We start from the raw sequence: 21839 nt of genomic DNA on the forward strand, positions 1-21839 counted from the left end.
TCTCAGATTTCGAAATGATATTTAGGCCCAATATCAGTTGAGAGAAATGGAGCACCTTCTCCTTGACAACAAGTAGATCACAGACAGACAGGTTTAATAGTGGATAAGGAAAACACACAACACTGGACACCGTCTAGACTTGATGTTCCTGGTCCCCATTTTCAATTCTGCTTCACCACATCAGAGCATGGCCACTGAAATTCTGACACAAACGGCCTGCTCTCTCCTAGATTCCAAAATGAGTGTGGTAGCTGCCATAGTGGCCTGTCATAGTTAAGGCTTAATTTATCCTCCATCGCACAACCTTTCCACAAGTGACAAGAATGATTGAAAAATCTCTTCTCCTCCTATCTAAATGAAATGATAATTACCAAACATAATTGTAAAAAAAAAAAGTCTATATCCCCTTTGTCAGCTGAAAATATGCATAATAAATATTATTTTAGCAAAAGGGTTGTACGACAAAGTATAAATTGGACTTGTGTGTGAGTGTGTCACTTGTGTCGTCGGCTGAAGATGCTCTTTTTGCTTGAACTCCTGTCGGTGGCGCTGAGTCCGATGAGGAGCCTGGCCTTCTCGTCTTCCTCCTGCTGCTGAATGCCGTTGTCGGACTTCCCTTCAGATGACTTTCCCCGTGGGTCTGAACCAGAAGCAGGCTTAAGGCGCAGTTTCTCCTTTATCATCTGGACCATGAGACAAAAACAAAAGAAAAAGTACAATTTTAATTTTCTCACAACAATGACTTGAATGATTGAATGTGACAGGTAAGTCTTTAGGTCCTTTAGATAGTTCCGTTTTTGTTTTACTTTCTGATGGCTTAGACATTATGAACACTTGACCAGCCCTGGAGTTGTCTTTATACTGCATTTTAATTGTCATTTTATTTCAACTAGTGTTACCCTAATACCTTGTTTGTTGTTCTTTACCATATCTGTGTCTTTGTTTTATGTTTTAATCTTACATCACTGTAAAGTTGCTATAGCAACTGAAAACTTCTTGGGAACAATAAAAATCCATCTATCCAGCCAATTCCCTTTACTACTACGATCCTAATTAACTGACAGGATAATGGAAAACAAAATGGTGCATGTATACAGCACCTTTACCCAAAGTGCTTTACATTCACCCATTCACACACATCTGTACACTGACGGCAGAGGAAACCATGCAAGGCACAAACCTGCTCATCAGGCTCAGTGTCTTGCTCAAGGACACGTTGCCACTACTGGGGGGCAGCAAGGGATCGAACTGGGAACCTTCCGCTTCCCAAGTGGCCGCTCTACCTCCTGAGCCACTGCCACAATACACTAGACACTGCTTTTATGGACGCTGGCCTCAGATGCCATGAAACCACAGTGACCAGCTGATTTCAGGGAACTCTACCTGTGCAACCAGTGCTTTACGACTGTCCCTCTTCACAGCCATTGCAAAGTCCAGCCAGGTCCAGGTGTTATTGTGGTACTCCAGGCAAGGCAGAACAAGGTTTAGGTCCTTCCAGTCCACACTGCTCTTCTCTCCCTGGGGATAGAGCATTTGAAGATTTTATAAATATCAGACTAACTACAGAATACATTATATATATAATCTTTATTTCAGACAGTAGTCCATATCACATAAGATCAACGTACAAAAAACAAAAAGACAAACATGCACAACATGCGCAGTACATTGCTACATAAGGGTATGTTCACACTCTCCGGATTTAGAAAATCTATGAGAAATTACCAAAAGGCAGCAGCCTTTCAAAAGGTGCTGATCAAAACAAAGATACTGATGGATGAGCAGCAGTGGTAGGATGTATGGAACCCACCTTGTAACTGACACAGAGGGGCACTTGGGGGATCTTAATGTAGATGAATGAGTTGTTCATGGCAGCCCGTTCCTTCATCTTATCAATGTCATCAACAGGATGCTGTGAGAGGAGAGATCACGGCCGTCCACGTCATTACATTTGTTTTTTCCAAATGGAGTAAAAAAACAGAACAGGAAAAAGAAGCATCGTACCTCAGGCGGTTTTCTGAATGACCTCCTGACCCCTGAAGTACGGTTCAATCCCTGAGCGACACCTTTGCTAGGGCCCATCGCCCCCATGGTGTCTTCAGACAGCTGCCTGGACTTCACTGATTGGATACCTGGGACACAGAGAACAGCAGCATGAACACTGTGGCCTCTGGCTGACACTCTACCTACACTCTATACTCCCACCGAGTCTCTGAAGAGGATGCACGCACAGCATATGCATGAGGCAAGGGTGCACGTGAGTTGAGAGGCTTTTAATAGCTTGGAAGGATGACATAATAATAGCAACATGGTTATCCTAATACCACGCAAAGGACAGGCATATGCAAGGTAAACTGCCATACCGGTAGTTTGTTTATTTGGGATGGTTTATTTCAGGCAGGTGGCCTCATAGAGGATGGAGAGGGTATGGGGACGTTTGTTTTCAAGATACAACTGCCTGCAACACTGTGTGTACGTACCAGTAGTAACCAATCTCGACTTGTCCTCTTCATCAGTGACTTCCTCTTCCTCAACATTTCTTCCAGGGAAGAAAAATCCCATCATCCTTTTGAAGAACTGGTACATAAGTTGTATGGTGAGAGGCACCACGTTCACCTAACAATGGAAACATTTTGGATTGAGCACCGTGTTCACATTCCAATGGCCACAAATTGGCCACAAATTGAATTTCCCTCACCTCAAAATGTTCCTTGACAGAGATCCCTCCCACTGGAGGGCGCACTTTGCTGAAGATTCGCAAACCAAACTGCCGGCCTGACAGACAGGGACTCTGAGGACGAAGTACCACCTGTGAGAGAAATGGTATATTCTTTTCAGCTGTAGCAACACATGAATGTTCTGTAGTCACTCTTTATGAAACATTACATGAACACAGATGTGATCGTGCTAAAGAATGTCCACGACAGACATTGATGTTAAACAGAAGACAATGATTAAATGACGATACTAACAGAATATGGTATACACCATGAAGGCTGGAGATGCATTTATGAGGAGTCCTTGGGCAGTTACAACAATAATTACTTGGGTGCACAATGCATGCAATGGTGAATATCACACTATCAGGCTGGAAGCCTGTGACATTGATCCCATCTGGACAAACAAGTTGGAGTTAACACAGACGTAAAAGGTCTGTTACTGTAGTGTACATACCCTTGCACGCTGCACAGAGGAAACCAAGTAGAATGTTATTAAATAAAGCCTAGGATGTTGTGTGGACACACCTTAACAATCTTCAGCAATGATCCAGTTTCTAAAAATGAATCATTGTTATGGATGACTTTGAACAGGTTTGAACTAAGTTTTATTAACCCATTTCGACACAAGGCCTTCTAAATCTTAAGCTAAGTTTTCAGAAAAACCCTGTTGTTATATACTGTACATGGACATATTAAAATGACACAGATGCTTTCCCAGTTTTAAAGGTATAAGAAACAACGTTTCGGCTTTTCCGGTCTTCATGGGTTAAGAAAGATCAGTAATGTATGTCTATATGAGACATACGTACCTCATCCTCTCCCTAGTAGTAGTACACACGCTAAAACCATTCCCCAAAGCATTCCAACATTTTGGGCAGCCATACCTACCCCATTCAAACAGGGAAAAATAAATCAGCACTGCGTTTGGCACATTTATTGCTGCAGATGAGACCCTACTACAAGTTACACAAGTTAATTGATGTAGAACAGCTTCCCTCCCGTTCACAAGTTACACATGTTTTCATTGTTTAATTCACGTTTTAATATGTTTTAAGACTTACGGGATTTCTATCGGACAGAGTGGGCTAGGTGACGCGGTCGGATGATGTCACCGGAAAAAAATCAGTCGCACTGGCATGCAAAGGCTTATGGGAAATTGAGGCCCAATGCATTCCAATGGCGGCGCGCAACGCTCTTTTAAGGCGGATGTTCATGAAATGGAACAATGAGGTCGGTGGGGTGGTTTTCCAAAGGTTAGTGAAAAACTAGGCAGTCAAATATGGGGGATAATAATAATAATAATAATAATAATAGTTTTTTTATACTATATTCCGCTAAGACACGGCATAAAATGGGACCATTACACCCCTAGTACATACATACACAGCATTATACCCTATATTTTTGATCAAACATGAGTTCTAACCTTATATGAAGCATTGGGTAACAGGTTGTTCATTGTGAACCAGCCCAGTTCCAGGAGATGCTCTGCTGTGTCATCAGACTTGTTCAGCTGTAGAGAAGCAATTTGTAAGATCAAATCGGGTCAACACACTGTATACATTGGAGAAAAGCTTTAATACATACTATTGGCAACTTGATACCATTAACAACTCCAAGTTCCACCCATGCCCTTAGTTATAATAGCCAATAGACTCAGTAGTGGAGGTTCCTCCCCATGCCCACCTTGCTGTACATGAATCTCTTCAGCTCCAGCTCTGCGATGCCGAGCTGGCCGTCCTCCTCGGTTAAACACCAGCGAGCCTGGGCAAAGTATATCTCCGTTCTCCTCACCACACTCACATCCTCCGGGGGTTTACGCAGCTCCAGTTTGTTCGCTCGCTGCAGTTGGAAGTCCTTGAAGCACCTGTGTGAGAGGAAGGAAGAGATCCATCATGTGTTCAGTGATGAATGGTATTCACATCAATAATGCGTCAGGTGTCTGTGATGTTGGGTGCTTCTGACCCATCTATAATATATATTATGTCAATGGGAAAAGGCTATTGATTTTAGGGAAAAACACAACTTAATTGTATAATAGATAGTATTGCAGCTCAAAGTTATTTCAAGGCAGTATTAGGACAGCTACACAATTCAGAGATGAGACAGAAAACACAGGCAAGAAACAAAATCAATAACAATGATTGTAAAGAATGTGAACATAAAAGTCAAAAGCCTAATTTATGCTCTGTAGCGGAAATTAGCCAACCTACACGCCCATGATGCGTTGCAACTGCGATGCATTACTTCTAGGTAAGCTACTTTTCAGTATGAATGGGGTTAAATGTGGTCCTTTGGAAGTTCCAGCATGCAGAGTTGGCTGTATGAGTAATGAAGGGAGACCTGATTAGGATGTTAAGCTCTTCACTCTTCATCTGCATGTCTGTTTTCTGGTCTGTGAGCTGGTCCTGCAGCCTCTGATTGATTGCAGACAGTTCACCACCAATCAGCTCCTCAGGCTGGGCCTGCAATGTAGGAACACATATGGAATCCAGTTCTCTACTTTGCAATTGAATAGTCTAACTGAAGGAAAATAAAACCTCTGACGTAATCAAATGGAGTGAGATGGTCTGTATGAATGAGCACAGAGGGGTGCCCTGAGCCATAGCTGAGGTGTCACAGCGCAGCTCAACACCTCCGTATTGATTGCCTACACCTGGCCTACAGGGCAAGATTCTGTGGAATAGTCTATATACTGTATATTCAACAGAGACTAAAAACATGTATGTATGTATTAAACCATTAGGATTCTGGAAAAGACTACAACATTGGCTTGTGTGGCTCTGTGTTGTGACTTACCCTGATGTTGGAGTAAATCTGTTTCTCCAGGCGTCTGATCTGGGCAACGTGCTGCCTGACTGCCTCCTGAAGATGCAAGATGCTGCTGCGCTGCTCTTCAGGGTTACTGGAGATCTCCAACTGGAAACGCACACGCTGCTTCTTCTCACTGTGCTCCTGGACACACCACATGGACAAAATGCCATTTAAGCAGAGAACTACATTTTCAACTGGTAATAATGGGGGAAAGTGGGAAACACTATTAACTTTTTTGTAGGCCAATAGCTGTTTAGGTCAAAAGCTGTTGGAATTAAATTAACCTTCTTAAGAAGAACATCCAGTGTATCAGAAAGCATTGACAGTGGTCTACTGGACCTCTAAGACAAACAGCTATTAAAAAGTGACTCCCTCTCCTACCTTGCGTTTGGGTTCGACGTGCAACAGCAAGTTGTTCACTATGTCCAGAATCATAGCATACTGGACAGGGTTAGAGGAGATCTCTAGGTCATGGTGGATGAGGGTAAAGGTGTCCACAGCTCCTGGAGAAAGGGAGAAAATATCAGAGGTCATTCAAAGCAAACGTAATAGTAAATACAAATGTATACAATAATATATATATTTATATTCTTTGCCTGAACTAATGGTAGGCTTCCTTGTCATAAAGTGGAGTTCTACACGTTGAGTATCATCACACACACACACACACACACACACACACACACACACACACACACACACACAGAGTAAGATATGGGAGACCAAAACATACCGGCCTGCTTTTTAAGCAAGTCCTCCTTCTCGTGGTCGTTCCGTAGCTCTGGTGGCTTGATCTGTGTGGCCAGCTCTGGATCGATATCATGGCTGTAGCCGATGTAGAACATGCGGCAGCTACAGCGGGAGATTATACGCTGCACCTGCTGCGTATCATTGACCTGGGCTGGCTGGTTCCAGTCTGCAACACACAAGTATGATCAATCTATTAAATGCATGGTAAAATCCAGTGTGTCCAGTTATGAATGACCTTTCACAATTATAGCCATATAAAGTTAAAGAGTCTACTGCTGATATTACACATAAATGTATTATTGGGACAGTAGGTCGCATTTACTATGAAACCCTGCATCTCCTGTCCGTCAGTTAGTTAGTCACCCCACGCCTCCATATATGGTCACGGCTTGTGACATCACGCCACCATGGCCATCTCCATATATGAAGATCACGACACTGACCTCATCTAAACCTGGATAACCATACATGGAGAAGACTGGATCATCACCTAGATCTGGAGCCGGCCAGCAACACTACATCTGACCTCAAACCCTTATTAGATCTTCATATATGGAGCTGACCTGTTTTGATGTTGATCCTCCCCACCCGTCCTTCCTGTTCTGACATTGCATACGTTGATGTGACCTCATCACACCCTGTACACTCAAGACACGCTCCATATATGGCCAGTACATAATTCATTCCATATGTTGATCTGACCCCCATGCCAAAGCGCCAGCGCTCGCCCACCACTCTGCCGTCACCCAGGTGGATGCGTGCACGCGACCTCGCCCTTCAGGGTGAGATTGCTTCTCGCCCTCAGGGCGTCTTACTGGTTATTATCAGCATTACAAGTATAAGTAAGTATAATTATTGTATCTACCTGTGGTGGTGCTGACCATTCCTCCAACAGCCTGGCCACTCTCCATCAACTCCTGCACTGAGTCCAGGTTGCGCTCCCTGTGCTCCTCAATGTTTTTCACCTGAACACAAAAACAAGCAGTATGATTTGTACATGATGTGGTAGCTAATGAAGTGGGAAACGGACTACTCAAAAATGCACACTGTGTGGAGGAATTTCACTAGCAAAGCAGGCTTAGTGCATGCTACAGAAGAAAACCTGGCTGCTGAATTTGTTAGGCATGGTATAGAGCACCAAAGTCTGACGTCAATATCGGTAGAGGGCGCATGATATTCTCCATAGAGGAATTACTTCCGTGAACCAGGGCAAACGAGGGGATGAGCGAGTGACGTCAGGACTTGGGCGCTCTATTATGTATATCATAGACATAGAAAGGTAGATGTCTCCTTTGGCTCTGGGGCAACTGTATCTCGGGCACCATTTCAGGGAAGGCAAGTTCCATGTACGTCACAGAAGGGGACGTTCGGTAGGCCAATCAGAGGCAATGTGTAAACGTTTGTTTTCTCATGACAAGTTTATTGTTCATTTCACATTATGCTGCTTTAACCATCCTAACTATTAGTAGGACTGAGCAGCCAATGAACAATGCCCGGTGAGCAGTGACACTTTGACACAATGCCAGGAGGAGCTGGGATCCAGGATCAAACCTTCTACATGCGCACTGGCTGGCAACTACACTAGCTCCTGAGTCAGTGCAGCTTCAAATATTTGCTAGCAATTTATAGCTTGCCCCTGTGCTATATGACCTATTCATCGATCATAACAACCACAGTCCATTGATTGTAATACACACCTCTAACCACAGCTGCCGCTGCAGCTGCCGTTCATCATGTTCAGAGGCGTTGGGCTCCATGGTGGCAAAGTACTGCATGCCATCCAGCATGCAGGTCCAGGTGGTCTTCTGCTTGAGAGAGTCATTGTACCAGGCTGGGAGATGCTCACACTGAAACAGCTGGGCCTTGGCTGCAGACACCAGTACACAGCCTGCAGTCTCTGTGCCTCGTAGCATCATCTAGGCAAAGTAGAGCAGAGGAGGATTACAACAATAAACCTCCTTGACTACCTAGCATAAAATAATGACATTGGCTAGAAGGTATATTAGTTGTCAGTTACCTGACAGTTGACCAACTCGATGAGCCAGTTGCGGTTATAAACATCGTCAGTCTGAGAGGCTGCGATGCCACACAGCTGGTCGCAGACACCCGAGTCCTCTTCTGAGAACACCACAAATTTATCAGTCTCCTCGATCAGTTTCTGGAGCATGGACGTTCCTATAGACAGAGGGGTTGGAAGTGAAAGAACAGTAGCAGATATGAGAGAGAGAGAAAATTCAAGTTCTTTATTTTTCCATTCTTATTTAAGCAAACTCATAGGACCACAATGGAAAGTCCTCAAGACTTTTTGTGTTATTCTTTTAACCCAAATGTCTGACTATACCTCGTGCAGTTTGCATTTCTGTCTAATAAAGTATTCAATAAATCAGAAAAACTCCTCACCTTCATTCTGACTTTTCTCTGGCCGGCTGACAGTAGGCATGGTGGGGGTCGAGGGGGCTGTGGTAGGTGAGTAGTTAGACGGGGAGCGCCTGAGCTTCTTGGAATGCAGCTGACTGTCAATCCTCAGGCCTTTCAGCGCTTCAGTGGAGAGGTTCCGCTTCAACACAGATGCCTTTTTATAACCGTCATACAACCCAAAGGCTATGTTCCTGTTGGCGGTGGTCCAGGAGGCCCGCAGGTCCACCAAGCGCAGCTTGTGTGTGTAGGGGGCATTGCTCTCATCCGTGAGGTTCACCTCCTCACAGAAGAAAATCAAAAAGTGTCAATTGATAACAAGAACAGGAGTGACGTGTACAGAAACAAAGAATAAACACTTTTCTACCGACCAAAATAACTACTGGTTCCATCCTACCTCCTCCATGCGGTTGCTCTGTCGCTGGTAGCTGAGAGAGGAGAGGCTGAGCAGGTGGGTCTTGTTCACCGTTAGCTGGGCGGTCATCTGATGGTCAGCTGAGTCATCCCAGGTGGAGGCCATCAGGTGGACAGTTACCTCTGATAGATCGCTAACCATCTGGGTCACATTCCATTCAGAGATCAGTCTTCTCATCACAGTGCCAGCTGAGGGGCCACATGGAAACACACACATACACAATCAGAAATATACATAAATAAATTATACAAAATGTTATATTAGAGGAACTTTTGTCACGTGGAAACTCTTACCCTGTGGGATAAGTCTCTGTGCTCCTCTGGTGAAGACATGTCCTTTGTTACATTCCACCTGGATACCTCTCTGCTGGGCAAAGGAGGCCCAGTAATGCACCTGCAGGGTAAAAAAACAACAACGTTGCTACTAGTTGCTACATTAGCAGCAGCCCGAGAAAAAATCCAAATGAAAAACAAAAACGGAAAATATGCCAAAAAGTGGTAAAGAGATCAGATCAGGGTGTAAAAAGGCAGCTTTAACAAAACATTAGCAGTGCTCTGGTGGCTCAACCAGACCTTCATGTCCTTTCCTCTGTACTAATAAATCAGGACTAACTTTCAACAAACAACAGAAGAAAATACATACTTGTAGTTCGGGAAAGGAAGAGGTGAAGGACAACTGCTTGTAGTGTTGACCCAACTTCTTGCGTAAAGGCCTGAGGCTATGGAAGAGCTTGCCTCTGCAGATGGGCCGAGACACACTGGTCCAGGTGGCCCAGAAGTTCTGCATCCAGCGCAGTGTGCTGCTGTACAGGAGCATCCTGGGCTGACAAGGCTCTGAAAATAAGGACGGTATATCTGATTCAGCACGGCTATTTTTGCTTTCTTATTACCAGCAAAAGACTGTGATGGAATTAAAGCACTGGATCTGACTGGATTCAAAACTAATCTGGTGATTATGCTCGCACATGAAAGGAATTTCATGCTGCTGAGGTGTTACAGAATCCCAGATTGCTTCGATTGTGGCCTTCAACTCATTTGTAATGATGGTTCTGGTGACTCTCATCATCTTGACAATACCCCATAGATTGTCTACGACTCTACGGGGCTCAGGTTGAGCGAGTTTGCTGGCCAATCAAGCACAGTAATACCATGGCACCATAAAAAGGAAAAGAACACGCACCATAAAAAGTAAGGCAGTTTGAAACCACTGAGTTATGTGTGCATTTTCTCTACAAGGGCCTCTTTAAGTAGTGCCATGGTCAGTAGGCATCATGGAGTATTTGCTAAATGCATTCAGAAGACAATGAATACTATGCCCTATAAATATAATACACAACACCCACTCACCTGTACCAGAATGTTGGTTAAGGAGGTCCATAGTGATGGAAGGATTGAGGTTCTCAGAGCGGAAGGCTCTGTAGGAGTCATGAGAGTTTCCTGAGGTGACGTCTGCAACATTCTCCTCACAGCAGAGCATGACAGCATGATGGTCATGGGGGTTACCATGGCAGAGCCACTGCAAGTCAAAGGTCATGTGTAGGTTGGGCAGGTGTAGGAAACAGATATCATCATACCTGACATGGAAGAAAAAAATTAATTATAAATTATAATATATAAAATAGCTTTTTGGAATACAGCACACTTTGCAGTTGTTGATCATTGAAATACAACATCCAAAATGTCCTCTTACTTTGAGGCTGTCCTGACATTAACATCGAGGTCCCCTTTGAAAACAAACTGCCCAGGGTTCCAGGCGAAGTTTAACTTATTCCATTCCCAGTGCATGTTTTCCGTTGTGTTGTAAGGGTCCTGTAAAGATTCAATATTGAGCTTCAATATATCTGTTCATCTCTTAGCCTCCATATTTTCACAGAAGACGAACAGAAGGGTAATACGTGGATGCTTGTTATTATACCTCTGTAGCCAGCTGGTGAAGGTTGGCGTGATCAATATCCATGGCCCAACGTCCATGCATCAGGAGACGACTTTTATCCCACCAGGCGAGGGGAGGTGAAGGGTCCTCTGTGGGTTTGGTCAGCAGGTCAGCCACCTGGCCAATCAAAGTCCAGGCAGGGTCCCAACATGGTCCCCACACAATAGTGTACAGTGATATGTTGGCTGTGTAGAGAAGAAATTAAGTGAAGTGAAAGTACAGTACAAGGAGCTGGAATGACCCAACAAGTAAATTTTAAGTGAAATGATGAATTGCGCTGAGGCTTTTGCATAAAGCTATAAAAGCTTTTCAACAAATTCCCAGACTCACATTTGAAATCGTAGTAGAACTTGAGTGGCGGCATATTCCTGTGGACTGTCACATCTCCCCACGGTGAGCCAAGTGGCAAAACCTCTTTGCGATAAGCCCGTGGGTGTCCATCCTGCTCTGTCCCAATTAGACGCCCCGACAGCTCCCAGTCCCGGATCTCAAACAGGTAGCGCGGGTAGTCTCGAATTCTCACTGTTAAAGAGAAACGGTAAACCATTTTGGCATTTAAATATCGCAAAATTAACACAAATAAAATAAGGCATAATGTAATGATGTGATCTCTGGAATTACATTGTTCTTCCCCATTAAGCTTTACCTACTATAATCCATCTGTGCAGGATAATCGGAACAGTAAAACCGCTATTTTGTGTAACTAACCCAGATAGGCAGACAGTTTGAACTTGACAGCACGACACCACTGAACCACCAAAGGCAGTCCATCTCTGGGGAAGGGGCTGTTCCCGTCGATGTCCGTCAGCTGCTGCCTCACTTTCTCTGGGCCGTGGAGCGAGTGGTCGGCCAGGACCACCATCTCCAGGTCCGATACCATCCAGGTCAGGAGGGACTTCCTCATGGGCGTGTTGGAGTACAGGCGGCGCGAGCGCTGGATGTAAATCTCGATGTGCTTCTTCTCCAGCGACGTGTACAACTCTTCGATCTTCCTGGCGGGAAGCAGCTCCCCGTGCTGCTTGCGCAGTTCAACCACCTTCTTGTCCAGCAGCTGCAGCCGCTTGGCACTCTCCTTGCTCTCGTCCTTCATGAGTTCGTAGTTATCGCGCAGCTTGATCTCAAATGTGTCGTCCAGGAAGACGAAGGAGAACTGGCTGATTTTTAAGACGAGGTCGGGCGGCAGGCGCTGGGTGATGGCGGACGGGCTCGCTGAGCCGTGCAGGGTCTTCAGCCACTTCTGCACGCTGATAGCCTTGTCAAACGTGTCAGAGACGTTGTATTGGTACGGGAACTCGATGGCCAGGCTAGGACAGGCCAGGACCCAGACGCGGTTCTGCGGAGTGGTGAGGAAAGGGAAGGGGTCTCTGTGCAGCTGCATCTCTGTCAGTTCTTGGTGCATCTGAACGTCGAGTTCTTTGAAGGAGAAGATGTCGTTGCCATCAAAGTTGAGGTGCAGGTGAGGAGAACGCACGTGGACGGAGCCGGTGTGCACGCTGAGAGAGAGGGTTTGCGTGTGCAGGCAGATGTAGTTCAAGTCAGTCACGTGGGCCCTGAGGCGGGTGCGACTGAGATCGACACGCATGCACAGCTCCCTGCCCTGGCCTGGAGATGATTCACTGCCAGCCACTTTGACTGCATTGTCTGTCCCTTCTTCTGCACAGAGCATAGTCCAACAGGCATGTGCTTCAGTCATGTGCTGGTACAAGAACATGTGGTCAGAGGGTGTCCACTCCACACCGAGCTCCTCCTCACATTGAACCTGGACGAGAAGGGACAAAATAAAATAAATTAATACGTGAACCAATAGGGAATAATTCAACATTAAAAAAGCATTTTTCAATAGGATGAAGACAGACAATTGTCTCCACTAGTCGAAGGCATGGGGAGAGTACGTTTTGTACTCCGTCCGTGTGTGTTCGTCCGTCCGCGTACAGCTAACCTCCAACACCGTTGACCCAGCCGATGCCAAACTGTGCACACACACTCCCTGGATGCCAACGACGAACCTCTGCCCCAACAACGTAAAACACATTTATTTATATTACTCGTACACATCGTTGGTCCATACATCACGCAAATCGGTATACTAGCGTATATCTCTAGTCATGTGGTCAACACGGACCTGTTCCCTTCCCCATTGGCTAAGATTACAAGATTGGTACATTTTGTGCAATTTGAAGTCTTTCATGCACATTCCCACTATGCCTGGGAAGAAATGCCACAAAATTTACACATCAGCCTCATGGTGGCGCTATAACTGGCCCATTCGTGTTTTTACCTATAATAACTGCACCAATCTGTGTAAAACCACCAGGAGACAGACTTATGTCAAATATCACGCAAACTACACATATTCTCTATAATCGTGTGATCAAGACGGGTCCGTTTGATTTATCATATTCCATCCTGATTGGCTACAATTAGCTTCCAAAGTTTTCAGGAGTGGCCCGTTTTGTACAAAATGTGGTAATTCATGAACAGTGTCCCATTGCGGTGAAACTGTGCACACATATTCCCACTAGGATGAGGAAGAAATGCCACTTAAAATGTTCCTAAAACGCTCCTATCCTGGTGGAGACCTGTGGCCCGAGGGGCCACAGATGGAGAGTTTCCTCTCCATCTCCCTCTTTTATGGGCAACTGAACACATTTAATTAAGATGAAGACAGAGCTGGACGGCTGGCGTAGATGTCCGGGGACCTAGGCTGCTAATCGAGTCTGACAGTGTGTAACTCCTCATCTCTCTCTCCCCATTTCATGTCAGTCTATTGAACACTATTAAATAAAAGGCAGAAAAAGCACCAAAATATATTTTGAAAAAAATAAAGTCAAACCATACTAGGTACATTGTTTCATTGAGTAATTAATCAAATTATTATATTTTGGTCTGTAAATATCACGCTGTACTTTGAAGTCAAGACAATGTGGACATGCCATACCTCCAAAGTACAGGTGGTGGTGTGATGATGGAAGGCTATGGCGTTGAGTTGGACAACAGGCATCAGGGTTTGGGAGGCCAGGCAACAAGGCTCCGTATTTTCTGTGAGTGTCTTCAGCACAGACAAACTAACACCCTGTAGAGATAGGCTGGAGCTCTCCCCAGTACCCAGGATCTGGACCGTGTCCACCCGCAAAGATACAGCACCTACGGAGAGCAGCTCAATGTCAATAATGTAATGCTTTGTAATGTTTTTGAAGACTGGGCATGAATAAATACATCCACTCAAGTCTGCCTTTGGTTATCTGAAGGAATGACTTTGATAGATGAAGACATACTCTACACCCCTGTGTAGACTGTAGACTACTCTTTCTTTCACACAAAAAATTGAGAATACAGCTTATATGAAATATATCATGACATGAACAACAAACATGCTTATGCTTTCATTCTTACAGTAAGTCCATGTGAGGACACATCTCAGACAGCACATCTTTTCATCATTCAATGTTCTTTATTACCCCAGTGTCCCTAGTTTGGGCATGCCAATATCTTCTAGGATAAAGCGTACAAGCTGTGAGCTTATAAATCAGCCATTTTAACTATTCGTCATAAAACAATGTATATACAGTAGGGCTTAGTTACCTGCCAGGTTAGAGAGTGTGAACACATTGACATCATCCAGACAACACTCCAGTTTAAAAAGCAAGACTGGGTGAACAGAGGAAAGGGTGTTGTCAGTGTCGTCAGTAGCGGGAGACACAGAGACTACATGGGACTGCACTGGACCCTTGTCCTTGTCACTGGGCAGCTTGAAGAGAGACAGCAGGCGAGACAGGCAGAGGGTGCAGGTCTCTGAGAGTTCCACTTGGAATCCCTTCAGACTGGACTCCACATTTAGACTTGGAGCATGACTGCTAGACTCCATGTGGGCTTTGTTGAAACTACCCTGCAGATGATAATGACCCAGAATGCAGTTAATAAAATTTGACCCTCATCTAAAGTTTGAATAGGATTGAAAAGGACAAAGCTCATGCACAAACTGAAATTGGGAAGTAGAAAAACATTTGATATTTTAAAATAATTCTGTAATGTTAAACTATAACCAGAAATACATTTAAACAATTTACTGTACAGTATATGCAAGAGTGTACATACCGGTATGCATGCATGCGTGAACATGTAAGTGCACTTTTCTTGTGCACCAAACAATACTCAAACTCCTATAGAAGTATGTAATTTTTCAGGACAGAATAAAATGTCTCAACTTTGTCCCAGTACCTGTAGACTGAGGGAGTCGAGGATAAGTGCTTCTCCCCACACATGTTTGCCAGGCGGGTGAGGGGCCTGTTGAATATGGGACCCTTGGCCGACCCTCCACCAGAAGTGATCCAAGGATAGGGAGGCGCGTTGGTGCACATTCTGAGATTGAAGGTCTTCCACAATTTTAATATCAAGCAGATGCTGCAGCTCTGTTGGGATGGAGAAAAAGTATTCATACAACTATCATTTCAGAAAATATTGTTGAGATTTGTTGCCATACAGACAGCAGTTTGGTAAAGTGCCAAAAAAGGATTAAATGAGTGTAGTGCAGGGCTGGACTGGCCACAGGTCATACCGGGCATATTCCCGGTGGGCCGCGACCGTAGGGGGCCGCCATGATAAAAGAAAAACAGACAGGCAGGCCAATAGGCGGCAGGGCCAGGCCACCAGGAAAGGTCCGGGCGTGCTGCCATTCTGCCAGTGCCATCGTGATAATTTCAGTGACAAATAAACCCTCTACAAAAGGGTTGTGTAGTTGTCTGTTGGTTTGTATCATTTATGTTGTTCTGTAAAAGTGATGGTATTAGGGTTTGTTTGTTTGTGTGTGTGTGCCTCGACGGAGCGGGCGGTAGAGTTTCTGCTATCTGCGCGCTGGTTGTGGTGGGCTGGTCTGGGCCAAATTCACGCGAAAATGACCGGGCCGAATTTTTGTCCCAGTCCAGCCCTGGTGTAGTGTAATGACTTACATTTTCATCTTCACCTATGAAAATAACATATCTAATCTAGTGAGGGTTGGTATGCTTGTAAAGGCTTGAGTCAACAGTTGCATGAACCATACCAACAGTAAAGTTTGATAAAAAATAAATAAAAGGACCTTGTGAGCTATGGCAACATGCGAGCACAATGTGCCCTTGATACTGCATAACTGCTGCTGAGGTGCTTACTATAGGATTTTCTTGTTACAATCAACTAGAATAATACTCTCATTTTGTCAAAGTCAAAATTACACCACATTACTTCGACTTACAGGTATGAATTTCTCTGTGTATACAAGGGCTGGCTAAGAGGGCTATTGAGAGTACCTGCGTTGGCTGAGATGAAGCCAAGGGCAAATGGTGGGGTGTCTCCCAGCTGAACAGAAATATTGACGTTGGACACAGAGGAGCTGATCATCACAGGGGCATCCAGGTGAGGGAAGCGCCTGTGGGGTAGTAAGGTGTGCATATATTCTAATGGACTATGTATGTAACACAACAGTATGCACAAACACAACATATGAAGGGTGATGCACAAACACATACATGGATGAGGACAACATATTTGAAAAAGAGGTTAAATACAAAGTATTGGATATTAGCACATCTGCACTCCTCTTACTTTTTTTAAAGGGATTGTGACAATAAAAAAGTTGGTGTTTTTTTGGCAGGGGGGGGGGTTCTGAGCTCAATTGCACCCAAAATACATGAACTTTTAACATTCAGTAGATTTTCTGTGGTCTAGAGTTTTCTGGCTCATACAAGTGCTCTGATTTGCCTGTGGATTTTGAGGTAAAAGTCCACAAATTCCATATATTACATAGGAATCTGCCAGCAGAAGTCACCGTTTTTATTGCAGCTCAAAAGGCTTCAGACCACACAAAGACGATTCCGGACCATAGAAAATCCACTCAATGTTCAAAGTTCAGGTTTGGTGTTATGGCAACAATACATTACTTTTAAAAAGTAATTCAATAAAACATTCCAACAAATCAAATATATTTCACTAAACTGTGCCACAAGTAATACATGACCGTAACATTGTATCATGCAATGCTGAAGCTATTGTTAGCAGTAAGGATAATGCTTTCTTTGACTTTCCATAGCATGACTTACCTTTTCCGGTGCGCTGCTTTCCTGTGAATGAGCTGTTCCCATGGAAATAGGTCCAACCAATGGGAGAACTCCTGGTGACGGTAGTGGATGATGCAGGTGTTGACCGTTACTGATCCTGAGATATCTAATGATGTTACCTAAAGGCGTAAGAAGGAGAAAGATAAAAGTTGAAAGTTGTCATGAAAATGAGACATACAATTTAGGCACTTTGGGAATGCAAAGTAACCACACACTGAACACACTGTGAACAACCACACACAAAGAACAATCTGTGCACCTTACCTGCAGGACAGTCCTGAGTGTGTTCAGGCAAAGGATTCTTTGTCTACTTTGAGAGAGAAGAAGTCCATCTGTTAATAAAAGAAGAAACATGATCATATAATTTGTCATCCATGACAACTCCCAACACACACATTGTTGAAACATTATGATATCAATCTGTCCACTAACCCTCTAAAACGAGCTTCAGGTTACTCTGAGGGAAGCTAAGCTCAGGAGTGAAGCTCTTGAGTGGAAGATGATCGCTTTCATGTCCATAGGCCAACTTCAGAGATTTCAGAGTCCAGTTCAAGTGTCTGCACATTTGGAACAGTCATGACAAGATGTGAACAATTTAATGAGGGGAAAAAAGGTGAGTCAATACAAATTCAATTTGTCTATTTCAAACTTTATATTTTGAGTTAATTAGAGGAACTGTTAATATTGCCAATATTCAAACTCCTGATTTGAATGCTTCTGTAAAATAATCTAAAATAATAAAACAAAATTGTCCAGATTTCTATTTGATAGAGAATCCTACCAGAAGGCTCAGGTAGGGTTTGATCGAAGGCCAATTTGTATTTGTCTGAAGGCAGATGTCTTCATTGATGGGAAGTTGGGAACCACATCATGCTTATTATGTTTATAGCTAGATAACAGCAACCCTAAAATGATAGCAACCCAAAATTGATACCTGCTAAATATGTCGGTATACAAGATTGGTGACTAACCTTTTTTGGCTGTGCATCGATAACGTTATATTGGTGTTCTCAAATTCCACATTGACCTTCTGGGGAATCAGCTGATGGCACTTTTCCACTGCTTCAGTTTGGATGAACTCAACGCTTTCACCATCTAAAAATGAATGTTAGAAAATGTATATCAGTATAATCATTACGTTTTCTGAGGATGTCTGTAATTGCAATGAATTGTAATTGAACAATACCAAACTTGAACTGAAAAAGGCTAGTGTGTTGGTCAAAACATGTTTTTATTTTTGCAACCAGAAGAGCTGCTTTAGTGTTTCTCCTGTGGTTTCATATTTGATATAGTTAATCGCCCCGGATAAAATCCAGCGACTTCGGAACGGTCGGACCACCACGTATTTCTGCCCAACAGAACCTACTCTGTCGGATCCATATAACCATATAAACACTAATACAAGATCAGATGTTAAGCTAAATAACATAAATGAACCAATTTGATATTTCAGGACGGCTCACTTGTTTACTCACCATGTGCATGGCGAATGCTCTTTGAGGGAGATGGCAGTAACAGAAGCTCACTGAGGAACAGGCCTTCATGAAACTCTGCCAGAAGAGTTCTCACACACACGGACAGATATCCTGGCTTCAGTTCTGGCAGGCTCACATCTCCAGAAAGCAGCAGGCTCAGGGACACTTCAGCAAGACATATGTCCTGCACAGAATATGACAGGCAGGGACATTTTTGTCACGCCTAAATAAAAATAAAAATCTGTCTCAATGTAAAAATGTTTTTCAAGGCCTTATGACACTCACCAATCCATTGCTTTTAAGCACTTTACTGCTTAACTGCCCCACGGATAAATCCCATTCCAACCTGTGATAAATGTTTCCAAATGATAACTTCTTTCATTCTCAGAGTTCCTGCAGTAGTTAGTGAAGCAGTGAGGTGTGCAGTGTTTAGTTACCTGTTACTCTGGTGGTCAAGTAAAGTGGTAATTCCTGTGATAGTCATGTGCCACAGAGATTCTGACATGGCGAGGTTCAGCACCATCACATTGATAGAGTCAATGTGGAATGACAGAAATGACAGAAGCTGAGAAAAGTGGATCAGAAGTAGATGTTTAGCCAGAAAATCATTTTTTACTGAAAGCCATTAGCCCTATTAGCAGTAATACTAATAGTACACTAGTATTAGTCTTCATACCTGTGAAAGAAATTGTAGGGCTTTGGGGTGGATTGGAACTTTTCCTGAATTGTTGCCATGGCTCTTCTTTACCAGAGGTTTAAGTGGCACTTGCAAGTCAAACCTCACTCTGGTTTCACCAACACACAATGCCAAGTACCTCCTGGAACACAAACACAAACTGAATTAAGTCACATTGCCTGTACAGCAAGGTAGTAACAAGAATTTTGTATTCGTTTGGGGTTGGTTGAATAACAAACCTAAAAAAGAGAAACTATCTGAGCACTTACGGCAAGTCTTGGTTTAAAAGTTTACTTGAAATCCATATTCTGTCAATTTCCTGTAATATAATATGGTACAGATTTGTGACAAAGCAAGACAAATGACAAGTGTTCATAACATGAGAAAACCAGAAATGGTTCAAATGTGCATGATGAAGGTGCTCTTTGGTAGGACATACAAAAGTTTTAAAAAAAATACACTCTTCTGGCAAAAGTTTTTCCATATCATGGGGGAAGATAACTACAAAATAGATGTGAATGTTCAGTGTTAACAGTACTGTGTTAAAACCCACACAAAAACAAATATAGACAAGACAGATGTAAATTTTAAAACTGAACCGGAGTAAAACCCACATGTAGCGCCACAAACAGCAGCTCTTTAACAGCCTTCCTTTGGGCGTAACCCTCAGCACACAGTTTCTCCCCTTTAGTACATCCATCTATAAATTCCTGGAATATTTGTCTGTCTGTATGTCTGTCCATCACATACAGTATCTGGAGAACTGTTCATCAGAACAATTTCACACCCGGGTGGGTGTGAATCATCTATATATTTTGTATAGCCATCTTGTAGTCATATGTCATCTGTGAGCTTCCTGTTCAGGTGCTTGTACTCTAGGTTAAACTGTGTGCTGAGGGCTACGCCCTGAAAAAGGCTTGTTAGTGCCGCTACATGTGGGTGGTAACCTGCCAACTCAGATCTGTTTTTACATGCACATCTACTGTATTACATCATGGAATAGCCATCTTAATAACGGCTTATGAACTTTTTCTCCAAATTGGGACTGTGAGAACACTAATTACTTGTTTTATAAAACAAGTAGCATGCTGTTTTGCGTATGCTCAGTACATAAGTGGTAAGTAAATGGAGATTGAGGTGTGATGGTGACCTACCAGAGTATGCTGGGGATGAAACTGGATACTAATTCCCTGGACCGAGAACAGCCCTACTGATCTGATCTTGAGCTCAGCATTTAGTGCTTTCTGGAACAATCTCACAACCCATCTAGAAGTAAGATACAAAATAATGATGTGTTGATATTTTGTTGGTATCTAGACTGCCTAACATTTAAACTCTCGTAGAGTCTGAGTTTATATCTTAAGCTACAATAAAGGGCCACAATAATAAACATTAGGACAAGAAATATCTAGGCTACCTCTCATTTTGTGCAATTGAGACTCTGATAGTCTAAATCACATTTTCAATCTAATCTAGCATATGGACATTAATGTCTTATTACTAACCCACAGGGCAATGTCACTTGTGCTTCTGCATTACACCCAGTTCTAGTTGGCATAAATTAACTCTTGCACAAGCTGTTCCGTTTATAACCAGAAAACACATTTCTTGTCACTTGATGCCTGATTGCCTCAGTTTCCTGGTCACTATTTGACAAGTCACATGATGTATGCAACTTAAAGTTCAGACCAGAGAGGTGGTCTGGTCAGGACAGGAACTTCAGGAAGACATTCGGAATAAATGGAAATAGCATTCTTACCTGAAAATAAGGACAGAGATTAGCGTTATTCCCAGCAGCACAACTGAAAGGAAGGAAATCAGCCAGAGAGACATTCTGTCCCCACTTGTTCTTCACACTCCGGTCACGGTCATGGAGCTGGTGGTGGCTGGCTGGCTGCTTCTCTTGTGTCAGCTGCTCTCAAGGTGGAACAGACTTTCTTCTCTTGAGCACAAAAAACCTGTCATTCAGGCACTCCCCCTTGATACATATGAATAAATAACGTTACGAACTAGAAGGAAGAGTCGCATTTAGCTAGAGTAACTGGCAAATTTGACGTTAGTTTAGTAGCCATGCAATGCAAAACGCCTGACGTTTAGTGTTTACTTTAGCTTTAACGTGGCTAGCTGACAGTGCTATCCGTTTGCAAAACAAACGTGGAACCCCGCCCCCCCCCCGCTTGTACACCCTACAACAGTTAAGTCTATTATCTGCCTGTAGTGTTAGACTAGAGTCAAAGCAATAACTTGACTGTAGTAGTAAACATAAACTATACTAACCTTACGTAATGCTTCGGCTGCCGCCGCGTCACAATGTAGGGAATGTAGCTTTGTCTTGTCGCGCAAAAATGACGTCTTCATTTCCCCCCCGCCGCGCCCCACCGAAACTACAGTAATATTAATTGATCAATGGCAAAGAACTAATAGTTAGAAAGAAAGCTAACTCGAGTAGACTAGCAGTAGTCATGGTTCACATATGTATAGGAGTAGACTAGATTTTTAAGAGCTGCCATACAATTCAGACTTGATTGATTTATTGATTGAAATATATTAACA

The 21839-nt window shown here is 43.4% G+C and overlaps 1 protein-coding gene across 5 annotated transcripts; it reads right to left on the reverse strand.

Moving 5' to 3' along the window:
- Positions 1–437: 437 nt before the first annotated feature.
- LOC308321959 (bridge-like lipid transfer protein family member 2) lies at positions 438–21619 on the reverse strand. Of its 5 annotated transcripts, none has more exons than XM_080773099.1 (40): positions 21564–21619; positions 21046–21264; positions 20441–20552; positions 19556–19605; positions 19287–19428; positions 19048–19175; positions 18896–18956; positions 18611–18794; positions 18107–18230; positions 17568–17692; positions 17400–17467; positions 17118–17254; positions 16329–16447; positions 15265–15455; positions 14629–14932; positions 13985–14190; positions 11755–12805; positions 11377–11568; positions 11029–11231; positions 10804–10922; positions 10461–10687; positions 9757–9947; positions 9408–9507; positions 9097–9302; positions 8685–8979; positions 8302–8459; positions 7982–8200; positions 7150–7249; positions 6268–6450; positions 5916–6037; positions 5520–5675; positions 5064–5185; positions 4407–4587; positions 4147–4233; positions 2699–2809; positions 2481–2616; positions 2005–2132; positions 1811–1912; positions 1384–1518; positions 438–683 (listed from the first exon to the last, which is right to left on the reverse strand). In XM_080773099.1, the coding sequence occupies exons 2-40, from the start codon at positions 21117–21119 to the stop codon at positions 495–497; spliced, it is 6738 nt and encodes a 2245-aa protein (XP_080629225.1). In that variant the 5' UTR covers positions 21120–21264; positions 21564–21619; the 3' UTR covers positions 438–494. The 5 variants fall into 5 exon arrangements, with proteins under 5 accessions (XP_080629225.1, XP_080629221.1, XP_080629224.1 ...); XM_080773095.1 differs by having other exon boundaries at positions 8685–8982; XM_080773098.1 differs by having other exon boundaries at positions 8685–8982; positions 21046–21228; positions 21564–21609.
- Between the last annotated feature and the right edge of the window lie 220 nt (positions 21620–21839).

This window comes from Protomyctophum bolini, assembly GCF_963924005.1.
Source record: "Protomyctophum bolini genome assembly, chromosome: 9".
NCBI lineage: Eukaryota > Metazoa > Chordata > Actinopteri > Myctophiformes > Myctophidae > Protomyctophum > Protomyctophum bolini.